Source organism: Diabrotica virgifera, chromosome 9 (genome assembly GCF_917563875.1).
Source record: "Diabrotica virgifera virgifera chromosome 9, PGI_DIABVI_V3a".
Taxonomy (NCBI): Eukaryota; Metazoa; Arthropoda; class Insecta; order Coleoptera; family Chrysomelidae; genus Diabrotica; species Diabrotica virgifera.
The window spans coordinates 36921032-36934101 of record NC_065451.1 but is presented as its reverse complement, the minus strand read 5'-3'; the positions used below and the strand labels follow the sequence as shown (position 1 = coordinate 36934101).

The window sequence follows — 13070 nt, the reverse complement described above, 5'->3', positions numbered from 1 at the left end:
AGCTTGCTATTAATCAACTTTTCTTTCTTACGCGGGATCCAGGTCTATCCGTGTATCCGTCTAGGAAAAATCCAACGAAAGTCGATTCCGTGTACTGAAAATATGAGTAAAATGAAAAATGAAAAACAGCTGATGTTTTATTTCAGTTCAGAGATGATCCACCATCTCCATACGTCCGTTTCGGTCTCTCCAGATCTCTTCAGTGGGGCGACATGAACAACTCTGAATCGAAACGAAACCAAACTGCCTATTTAAGCAGAATCATAAAAATAATTCTCTGTATCGGACGCTGTAGCGGTAGCGACATATATTAAAGAGAAATGATAAGTCCCAGATCTAAACAGTAGATCTGAAAATTCTCGTGAAATCACTTTGTGGTAACATCCTTAATCTCTGCCTTTTACAATTTATAAATCAAGTAGACGACGAATAAAGGAGACGAATGGGACTCTACAATATGCAGTCAAATTGTTACCAGAAACTGGTTTCACGAGAATTTTCAGATTTATTTTTTGGATCTGGGACTTCTGATTTCTCTTTAATAGATGTTGCTACTGCTATAGCGTTCGATACGAAGAATTATTTTTGAATTGTTGGATTATTCATGTAGCCCTACTGAAGAGGTCTGGATAGACCAAAATGGACGTATGGGAATGGTGGATCATCTTTGAACTGAAATGAAACATAAGCTGTTCTTAATTTTTCATTTTACTCATATTTTGAGTACACGGAATCAACTTTCGTTGAATTTTTCCTAGACGAATAGATGGAATGTGATTGCATATTGTAGAGTCACTTTCGTCGTCTCCTTGCCTTATAATTTGTAAAAGGCAGAGATTAAGGATGTTATCAGAAACTGGTTCCAAAAGAATTTTTAGATTTATTGTTTAGATCTGGGACTTCTCATTTCTCTTTAATAGACGTCGCTACCGCTACAGCGCACATACGTCGATTTAATGAATTTACGCGGCCAAAATTAGGGGCAGACTGCAATTGCGCGCAGCGGTCAGGGTTCTCAATAGGGTGTCTAAGCCAATGGTGCAATTGCGCGCACGTCTTTAAAAAGGTATGCTGTGATTGCGCGCAAAGTCGTAAATTATAGTAAACGGAAGTTTTATTTACTTCTTATTCGTTTTGAACGGAAATTTTGCTAATTTTAAAAAATTAAGATAATAACAAGTGAATACTACATTGAAATAGTTGTGATAAAAAAAACTAAATAGTGTTTCTTTTATAATTAATATTTATTGTATTAAATAATGTACATATGTAGACATTTAATTTGAACATGCCTTATAACATATATTTTAACAAATTCTATTCTGGATATTTCTTTATTTTTAAATTTCTCTATCAAATTTGTTACATATTTTAATGTTATTTATTTTATTTGTGATACAAAAATAACCAATGTAATGTAAATGTATTAGGTTTAGGTACTTGAAAGAATGAATAAAATAACATAAGTATATCTATGAAATCTTTATTAGACGAGGATACCCTATTATAATATTGATTAATTAATTAAAAAATTAATATATTATATATATTATATATTATACAGTACCTACAATTTTCAAAGGAGGAAGACCTAACCCTTCGGTCCAAACCTAACTTTCGGGTATTAGAGTGTAGAGTACCCCAGGAGGTATTTGACCGCTGCGCGCAATCACAATATTTTGTTTACCTGCCTTAATCCTTCCGTTGCGCGCAATCACAGCAACCCTCTTAAAGGTAAATTTCAGTACCCCAGGAGGTATTTGACCGCTGCGCGCAATCACAACCCACCCAAAATTAGTTTACAGCATATTTCTACTAAAACTGGTACAAATCAAAGAAAAATATTGCTTTTTAAAAATGATGTATTTTTCATAGAAAAAGTCAAAATTTAAAATTAATACAAAATATGCAGGTTTTTACTTATGCCTCAGTCGGTATATGACATATCGGACTCAGTATTTGGGGTCACCCGATAGGGAACAGCATTCGAAATGTTTCAGAACAAAATGAGCCTGGTTTGATCCTTTTCTGTACACGTTTTTTGCTGCTTAAAATTGTTAATAGTGGATCAGAAGTTAAAAAAGTTTAATTTCAGATACGCATCTCTGTATTTCTTTGTACTAGCTGGGATCTCTGTGATCTCTTTTGGTATTTTTGAAGCATTCTTTTTTCCACGAGCCTGTAATGTCTGTGCTGCATGAACGATAACTTCACCATCAAGCAAAGAACGTATTTCTTCGGTTTTCTTCTTTTTGTCCTTTCACTGGAGTGCTCAAATAATTTAGAAAGCCGACTTTGTTCCATTTATTTGTTTTCTACCAGTTTTAAATGTTCTATCTCACCAATCTTTATTTGCTTGTAGAAATACAGCATATTTTCGTGAGTCTTTAACCATTTCTTTATCATCGCCGTTTTAAAATCTTGAAATCTTTGTTTTAAAATAAGTTCAATAAGTGAATTTCCAAATATTTTAATTTCTCCTCTAGATTAGGAAAATCTTGTAGCTCCATTTGGTCGCAAAGATATTTACGGAGCACTATCTTTAGGCCAGAGCAGTTACCAGATGTAACTAAAAAAAAAATCGTAACTTGTCTTATTGTAATTAAAACACCCCCCTCTGTGGCTCAGTGGTAAGAGCGCCTAGCTTTGGATCGAAAGGTCCGAATGGTCGTGTTCGAATCTCACCAGGGTCAGAGATTTTTCGTTTATTATAAATTAATAAATGAAAATAGTTTCTGTCCTTGTGGGATCGGTACTTACCGGAGGGACCGCAGACGTTCGGATACAATTAGCGTCTCTTTGCAAAGATAATGACGTCGACTTTGCAAAGTAACAAGACACTCAACACATAAACTACACATTACTCTCATAATTTAGTGATAAGTTATAGTCTAAAAATCATTATGAAATTGACTGGCCAGTTGGTTGTGAAAACCAGTGCCAATAAAACACAAAACACACACACATTCTAATTAAAACAAATAAGTAGGTACTTTTATTTTTGTTACGTCATCCTATATAGCAAAATTAAAACCCCTGTATTTCGGGACATCCGCAGCTGATTGTACGCTATTAATTAGCCAAATATATGCAGTATGCTATAAAATAAATAGTATTGCTCGATCGGAGGCGATAATATAACTAAATGTCTTATAAACATAAAAATTAAACAGAAATGTGACTATAAAATGGCTTGTTTTTGACTTTCTAAAAATAATATAAAATAACAGTAAACTTTCTATAAATATTTCTAGACCAGGGCGCATCTGTAAAAATATTAGTACATTTGAATGTTGAGAGGTGACTCAAATTTTTTTGCAGAAATTGCTTGAAAATAACTCAAATAATAATATTTGAGTTATCCTCCCTCTCAAAAAGGTCCGGAATATTGTTTAAATAATCAAAATGTCAAAAAATGAAGGAAACATTCGTTTTGTTTCTTGGTTTTTTGATTATAACTTTAAAAGTATTCATTTCCGAGAAAAGTTGTATTGACATAAAAGTTGCGTAATTAAATTTCCTATAATATAGGATTAGTTAAAAATTTAAAAAATAGTTACCCTTGTTGCAAAATAGCAATAATTGCGAAAAAACCATACAAAAACAAGTATTCGCATTTTACGTTTTTCAACCATTTATGCTACACATAAGACCTTCATATTTCACCCAAAAAAAATTACGATAGAGTAAAATAACACTGTAAATTTCATTAAGATCGGTTTAATAGATTTTGCAAAATAAATTTTGCAATCCAGGTTTCGCAAAAAAAATTCATTTTTTCAAAATGTTACAGGAATAAAAATAAAGCAGACAGCAAGTTGAAATTTTTTCTGCTTATAGAAGTGTACTGTAAATTTCATCTGCAATTTGCAAAACTAAAATCGATTAACTACCACGGCGTCAGGAATTTTTTTAAATAAATATTAACTATTGGTGCTACGCGCAGGACAGCGGATAGTTTGCTCTGATTGGGCATTCCAATTACCTTTGATAATGACTGATACATTTTAATTTTTATTACATTTCGATATAAATAAATAAATTTGTTTATTGCAAAATAAAAACACATACTATATCCTTTGAAATAACACTTTTTTAGCAAACCCTTTGTTTGTTCATACATTTTAACTTAGAGAATAAAATTGTATTATTTTTAAACATATGCAATTGTTTAAACAATATTTCACAAACAATAATAAAATTAGTTTGATTTTTGTGGAATTAAAATATTAAAATACAACAAAATATAGAGTAAGAAAATAATATATTAGAAAAAGATTGGAAGAAATTTTAGTGGAAATCAACTTGTTTAGTTTAAAAAATTTCCTGACGCCGTGGTAATTATTCGATTTCAATTTTGCAAATTTCAAATGAAAGGTAAAGTACACTTCTATAAGCAAAAAAAAAATTCAACTTGCTCTCTGCTTTATTTTTAGTCCTGCAACAATTTTAAAAAATGATTTTTTCTTGCGAAAGCTGGATTGCAAAATTTATTTTGCAAAATCTATTAAACCGATCTTAATGAAATTTACAGTGTTGTTTTACTATATCATACAGTTTTTCTGGGTAAAATATTAAGGTCCTAAGTATATCATAAATGGTTGAAAAACGTAAAATGCCAATACTTGTTTTTGTATGTTTTTTTTTCGCAATTATTGCTGTTTTGCAACAAGGGTGACTATTTTTTAAATTTATAACCAATTCTATATTGTAGGAAATTTAATTCCGCAACTTTTATGTCAGTACAACTTTTCTCAGAAATGAATAGTTTTAAAGTTACAATCAAAGAACCAATAAAAAAATCGAATATTTTCTTCATATTTTGACATTTTGATTATTTATACAATGTTCCGGACCATTTTGAGTGGGAGGATAACTCAAATATTATTATTTAAGTTAGTTTCAAGCAATTTCAGCAAAAAAATTTGAGTCACCTCTCAACGTCCATCTCAATACAGATGCGCCCTAGACTATTCAAGAAATTAATATTCATTCTTACCTGAATTATCCGATTCTATCACAATCACTTTGAAAAATAAGGTGAATATTACAAAATGTCACAATTTTTAAAAAGTTGACTACTAATCTAAGAGAACAAAAATTCACTAACAGCTACATGCGCGTGCGGTCGCACGTGCACACGTGCGCGGTGAATAGTTCTGGAGCGGGGATAGTAAGCTTTTTGTGTTTTGAATTTTTTACGTCACTTTTGAAATTTGACTTTTGCCGGCTAATTATTTAAAATCAACGTATGTGCAGCGTCCGATACGCAGAATTATTTTTATAATTCTGCTAAATAGGCAGCTTGGCTTCGTTTCTATTTAGAGGTGTTCATGTACCCCCACTTATGCAGCAGTTCTTATTCTTTTGTCGAGCTATTGCAAAGCTTTAGCTCAAGCTTTAGATTTAGGCGAGATATAGATGATGCGCCCAGGTCTCGTAACATGATAATATGTATTCGTTTAATTATTATTAAATTTAATTATATATTATTTGCCGCCAATCATAAATATTTGAAATTATAATCATTTAATATTTGTTTGGGTACTCCAACTGACTTTCAAAATATAAGATTTTTAGATAATATATGTATAAGATAAGGATTGAGATATATGTATAAAGTAATGCCTCCCTAATCTTCCTTGAACTAGCAACCTCAAATACAGTCCACACAACTCTGAAATTATATTCATTATTTCACTTTGTAATAAACCAAACCCTTACCCTGCGTCTCTGGAGGGTTGCTGTGAGATGCGTATTGTCAACCACCAACACATATTGGGACCGTGTAAGTTCGGAAAAGCGACACCTGGTTTCATAGCTCGGTATAAAGAGGTCTGGAGAGACTGAAACGGACGTATGGGGATGACTGATCATCTCTGACCTGAAATGAAATAGAAGCTGTTTTTAATTTTTTTTTCACTATTTTACAGTTGTTTTGGCTACGACAGTACCACTTCTAGGACATATCATTTCATTAGTTGGTGTATTTTGTCTATCGGCACTTGGAATAACTTTTCCCGCAATCATTGAGCTATCAGCATACTGGCCTGATAGACTAGGGCCTGGAAAATTTTGTCTATGGAAAGACATTGTTATAGTTCTCATCGGTATGTATTATTATACTACGAGGCATAAGTTAGGGAGAAAGCTAAAAATGAAATAAATAATAATACAATAAAAGTGTGCCCTACTGTATAAACTATGTCACATCTACATTAATAATCAACAATACCTTTAAGAAGAAAACAATAAAATTATTGAAAAATAAAAAAATATGAAAAAAATATTTTTAAGAAACGCTTTTCTTTAGTTACGAGTGACTAAAATTAAACATGTTATAAAAAAAATCAAATAAAAAGCAAAAAATAAATTTTTTTTAAAAATCTAACACGTTCTTCAAAGAAAAGCGTGGCGCGTCTTCATCGAATAAACGGTTTTCGCACCACGCTGTTCTTTAACAAATGTGTTAGATTTTTTCAAGCTTTTTTATTTTTTGCTTTTTAGTTGATTTTTTTATAATATGTTTAATTTTAGTCACTCGTAACTAAAGAAAAGCGTTTCTTAAAAATATTTTTTTCATATTTTTTATTTTTTACTTTTTGGTCTTACACTTTTCAAACATTAAAATATATCGTCATGGTTATTAAAATATGTATAAAACATGATGTACAAACATGGAAAGTAGTCGGAATCGGCAAAAAAATTGAAACTTTATTGTTTATTTATGAAGTATAACGTAAGCAATTAACGTAAAAAGTAAAATTATGTATAGTTCATATAATTAGCTACAATCTTTAAAAGTTTAAAGTTTCTTCATTGTATAAAACCAGAGAATTTAAGCATTTTCCGTTAAAATCGTTTTTTATTTAAACGATTAATAAACAAAAAAAAAATTATTGACTATTCGTGTATTGTTCCCGCGAATACATATGTCTGCAAATTTTTAGTTATTTGCATTGAAGAAAAGGCAGTCAAATTAACGTCCAAAAATTTGACCCAAACGATTAAATTAAAGAAAAGCGTTTAATTAATTAATACGACAAAAAGAATTCTAATGTTAATTGTAGCACAAAACGTCTATACCGGTGGTTTTTCTAAGACTACGATAAAAACACGAATTTTTTGAATTCGAGTTTTGGTTGAAGTTTTGTTTTGTATCGTATTGAAATTTGACACGAATAAACGCTGATTTATATATAAACAAATATATGAGCGTTCAAAATTTGAAACTTTATTGTTTATTTAGCGAGAATTTAAGCATTTTCCATTAAAATCGTTTTTTTATTTACACAATTAAGAGGAAACAGTAGCGATCAACAGGTAGCAAAAACGCGTTCCAAGATTGCGGCTGTAATTTTGAATATTTTTTCGACATATTTGGCACACGTATTCGTAATATAATAAAGAATGGCGGTACAGAGCATAATTTGAAAAATATATTAATATGTGGAAATTACTCTGTAATTAAATACAATATTAAAAAAACGAGCTTATACCGCCATTAAGAAGAACAAAAAAATACACTTTCTTCAAATAAATTTTTTATCCGTTGCCTAGATTTTGTGTCATTTTGGAACTACTAAAATTTTTTATTTCATTAGTAGTTCCAAAGTGACATAAAATCTAGGCATCGGATAAAAAAGTTTATTTGAAGAAAGTGTATTTTTTTGTTCTTCTTAATGGCGGTACACGCTCGTTTTTTTAATTTTGTATTTAATTACAGAGTAATTTCCACATATTAATATATTTTTCAAATTGGGCTCTGTACCGCCATTCTTTATTATATTACGAATACGTGTGCCAAATATCTCGAAACAATATTCAAAATTACAGCCGCAATCTTGGAACGCGTTTTCGCTACCTGTTGATCGCTACTGTTTCCTCTTAATAAATATAAAAAAAATTTTATTGACAATTTGTGTATTGTTCCCCGAATGCATATGTCTGCCAATTTTCATTCATTCGCATTGAAGAAAAGTCAGTCAAATTAACGTCTAAAGATTTGATGCAAACTATTGAAGTAAAGAAAAGCGTTTAAAAATCGTTTACCAAGGTATGCTTAGCAAAAATCCATGTTTAAAAATCTTCGAAGTAAATAGAAACAACCATGATTTTAAAAATCATAGTCTAATTAAGAAATATTATGAGTATTAATAACCGGTATTGCCGCCTATGACGTTAGGACTTTTTGGATATGGTTCGTCAATCCACTCATGATATCCTGGATATCCCGTGATATTGTGCCACTCCTCTACCGCAGCCGTCTTGAACTATCCGAAGGATGTAGGGGTTGGTACATTTGCTCTTGCCCATTTTTTGAGACTGACCCAAATGTGTTTAACTGGGTTAAGATAGGGACTGCGAGCCGGTCATGGTAAAACTTGGATCCCGACCTCATTAAAGTACTCAAAGGTGAATCTTGTGGTATGGCTACGTGTATTGGCATGCCTTAATCTAAAGTTTTCGCCAATAAACGGTGCGAGAGGCATCACATGGTCTTGGAGAACTTCTTCGACGCCCCTTTGGGCATTCACACTACTGCCTCTATCGAACATAAGATCAGTATGAGCTTCGTCAGAGCTCCCAAATGTGTTTAATTGGGTTAAGATAGGGACTGCGAGCCGGTCATGGTAAAACTTGGATTCCGACCTCATTAAAGTACTCACGGGTGAATCTTGTGGTATGTCTACGTGCATTGGCTTGCATTAATCTAAAGTTTTCGCCAATAAACGGTGCGAGAGGCATCACATGGTGTTATAGAACTTCTTCCACGCCCCTTTGGGCATTCCACCACTGCCTCTATCGAACATAAGATCAGTATGAGCTTCGTAAGAGATACCTCCTCAAATCATTATTGACCTAGATATGTTGAAAAAGTATCTATTCGTTACAAAGTACTCGTTACTTACGAATACCGAAATTAACGATTACTATACAGAGAGGCAAATAGTTACTTTGATTACTCTGATTACTTCGTTACTTCGTACCAATCGTATCAGAGCGAGTAACGACTATATTGTATCTACTTTAATTACTCTGATTACTTCGTACCAATCGTATCACAGCGAGTAACGACTATTGTATCTGCAACCACTACCCTTGATTACTTTTTAACAATCGTATCCCAGCGAGTAACGGACGGGACCGGCATTTTATGAGTGTTATCGAATATCGTTATCGGTATGAAGCATTTTAAGGGTGTGATTACAAAATACCTACCTACTGAGAAATACGATTCTCGATATGATTACTGGTACTCAAATACAAAAGTAACAAAGGTAATCAAATCTTTTTATCCCTTAAACAGATCGTTGAAGGTCGTTGTTATATAGAAATACCTATACAAAACACCTACCTACTGAGAAATACGTTTCTCGATATGATTACCGGTACTCAAATACAAAAGTAATCATAGTAATCAAAGTAACGAATACTGCAAATAATTACTTTATACAAAAGTAACGATTTGTAACGAATACTCGAAACTAACTATAATCAACATCACTATTATATAATATTGACCCTCACCGGGAAGTGACGTTTTCAGTTGTAGTGCAGGAAGCAAATCTTTAATTTGATGCCTGTAGACACGCTGAGGTTCATCTGGACCTTTTAAGACTATTTTGCTTTCATCTAAGAACAGTATGTTCTTTTATTCCGCCACAGTTCAATCAGAATATTCTCGTAAAAAACCATGTCTTGCTCTATGATGTTGTGGAACGGAAAGTCCTCAAATTTCTTTCTGTTGGTCTTCTTCTAATGGTACGTTCACTCACGGTTATATTTCTCACCTTAAAAAGCTTCAGGAGCGATGCAAAATTGACTTATCAACACGTTGCTGACCAGGAAGCGATGTCATAAAGCCGTTGCTTGAAGTCATTTCGATTTGTAGTGCATCGATGTCAAGCTTTGACATGGCCTGCGGACGTAGGATCCTGTCTCCCAAAATCGTCTGACAGCATCCTGTACCGTAGTTCAGCCACTACATCTTTTGCTACTACCGCTCAAGACGACTGTAGAGGATTGACACAATATCCCCCAATCGGGTATCCAGAATATCATGAATGGATTTCCGATTATTAACTCATCAAAAAAAAATTGTTTTTTCATTAATTTTAGATATTGTTTTCTTCTCCTCAAAGGTACTTTTCAACTAAGATGTGTTCTAACATTGACAATTTCTTCAAACTGAGATAAATAATAGGTGGACGGTTAATTTTGTGCCGATGAGTCTACCTAGTTTATTGACAATATCCCTAACTTATGCCACGCAGTTTATTAAGAATAAAAAAATATAGAGAAGCAGATGAATGTATGCTTGTTTTTCAGGTTTATTCGGCCTTATAGTTGGGACATATAGTTGTGTGTATAACATTGTTCAAGAACTGATTGATTTGTACCAAAAGAAATAGCATTACTAGAAGAGATATTTATCCAACTCTATAGGTAATCTAATATTGCCCTTTTGTAAAACTTGTATCTTTATAAATTAATATACCTATTTTTATATCTATGAGTCTTGTTTAATTCTGTTTTAGATTTTTAATTTAGTATTTGGCTCTTAGGCGCGAGGCAGTGAAGCACTAATACCCCAGGCTGTGGGTGAAAAAACGTGATATAATTCAGGAATTTTTGAAACCTATCAGGTGTTGTAAAGGACGATGCCAGGAATAACTTCTACTAAAATGTAACCAAAAATATTGTGCGCTTTTTTTTATTGCGATTTTCATTTGTTAAATTTGCAATTTTTAATGATTTTTAATTTTGTAGCTTAGGATATTGATTTTAGAGAAAAACTTTTTAATAGAAAGTTGTAGTAAATTAAAAAACCTACAATTTGAGCTATGGTAAGTTTAATTTCGTTAATTGGTTATTGCAAAACAGCCTGCGGAAAGTCCAAAATGGCCGTTTTTACAATTACAATATTTATTGTACAAATAATTTTTTTTATTTTTTAAAGCTTTAAAATGAAGATCTTTCAATTCCAAACATAAAAAAAATTGTAAAGCCAGATTAACGAATTTGTTGCTTAGATATTATAAATTGTTTATCCCAAGAGGTCAAATGTCGAAGGCTATAACTTTTTGAAAAAAAAATTGTAGAGAGTTGGTGAAACATCCAATCTCCTTCTAAAGAGGTATGTTTTCATATTCTGATGAAAATAAATGCGTAAAATATTTTTAAACCTCTAATCTTTGGGTTTGAAAATAAAAAATAAGGGGGCAAATCTCGTTATAAACATTTAGAGCTGAAGCGGCCCTGTACATCCTATGAGTTTTAACTTACAGATTATTGTTTCTGAAGATGAAACGAAAATTTATAAAAAAATAAAAAATTTCTACGACCAACTGAAGCCGAGATAATTTTTGGGATTGAAAATAATGGGGCAAATTTCGTTAAAAACATTTAGAGCTGAAGCGGCCCTGTATATCCTATGAGTTTCTATCTTACAGATTATTGTTGCTGAAGACGAAACGAAGATTTATAAAAAAATTGAAATTGTCTACAACCAACTGAAGCTGAGATAATTGTTTTTTTTTTCTTAAATCGTAGTGCCATTATTTATAACAATTAAGAAATTATTTTACAGTCATTGACTAAAGAAAGACTTATATTATCTTAAAATAAAAATTATTATAAAATATAATTACATTTAATTATTAAAAATTATTTTTAAAATTGGTGCTTTTGCAAGCGGCCGAATTTTGCAAATCGCCCGGCTCGCTTCAAATCCGCGCGCTCGGAAAATTTTTACGTAACTTGTATTAAATTTTGACAGAAAACAATTTAATAATATTACCATTATAATATACAGTCTATTTACCAGTGTATTTGTTTTTCTTGAAAAACTTTTATATGTGAAATCCAAAAAGAATAGTCACTACAAGAAGAAAAAGTTGTATATTGTATAAAATAGTAAGAAGTAACATTATTATTATTATATTTATATAACAATAAAAAAATTAAAAGTATAGTTATATATTTCATATATGTATCATTTTTGTAATATTATTTCTTCAGAAATGAAATTTCACATATAAAAGTTTATCAAGAAAAACAAATACAGTGGTAAATAGACTGTATATTATAATGGTACTATTATTAATTTATTTTCTGTCAAAATTTAATACAAGTTACGTAAAAATTTTCCGAGCACGCGGATTTGAAGCGAGCCGGGCGATTCGCAAAATTCGGCCGCCCGCAAAAGCACCGATTTTAAAAATAATTTTTAATAATTAAGTGTAATTACATTTTATAATAGTTTTTATTTTAAGATAATATAAGTCTTTCTTTAGTCAATGACTGTAAAATAATTTCTTAATTGTTATAAATAAACGCACTACGACTTAAGAAAAAATACAATTATCTCGGCTTCAGTTGAATAGAATAGAATAGAATAGAAATATGCTTTATTGTCACTGAAAATACAAATTTTATGGACAAAGCTTAATTAAAGTCAGAAAAAATAAATAAATAACATCTAACAATAACAATAACAAATACAATTTTCTGAAATTTGATAAATCATCAATATAAAAAAAAATATAGATAAATACAAAATATAAGTTAATAAAGTAAAGAAAAAAAACAAAATCGATATATTGCAACAATTTATAGAAATTGCAAAGTGAATATACAACAACGTAAACTATTTATAGACATAGGAACTAATAAGTTTAAGCTGCTGCATGTGACACCCAAATATAGATAAGTTTGGTTACTTGTACATTACTGTAATTTCTTAGTTAGTCATTAAGAAACTCTTCTACTGAATAATATGGTCTTTTAGATAGATGAGCTTTTGTAATTTTACGGAACTTGGGGAAAGATGTTGCAGATTTGAGTTGTAAAGGAAGATGGTTGTATAGTTTTTTTGCGGAATATAATATAGATTTCTTTACTAACTCAGAGGACGGGATCGGTAAATAGACATCAAAATTTGAATTTCTGGTGGAGTAGTCATGACGAGGCCTTGCTGGAAAGACATGCATGTGTTTACGAATTAAGCAAACAGTTTCTAAAATGTATAAAGATGTAAGGGTTAAAATGCCATGATCTTTGAAGTA

The 13070-nt window shown here is 31.3% G+C and overlaps 1 protein-coding gene across 6 annotated transcripts in view; it reads left to right on the top strand.

Moving 5' to 3' along the window:
• The window catches only part of LOC114340562 (proton-coupled amino acid transporter-like protein CG1139), a 212350-nt gene extending 201834 nt beyond the window's left edge, over window positions 1-10516 (top strand). For all 6 annotated transcript variants that reach the window (XM_050661956.1, XM_050661955.1, XM_028291321.2 and 3 more), the window contains 2 exons: window positions 5934-6110; window positions 10333-10516. In XM_050661956.1, coding sequence (XP_050517913.1) covers window positions 5934-6110; window positions 10333-10415 — 260 coding nt within the window. In that variant the 3' untranslated portion in view covers window positions 10416-10516. The remainder of the gene's footprint in view (window positions 1-5933; window positions 6111-10332) is intronic.
• The last annotated feature ends 2554 nt before the right edge of the window (window positions 10517-13070 follow it).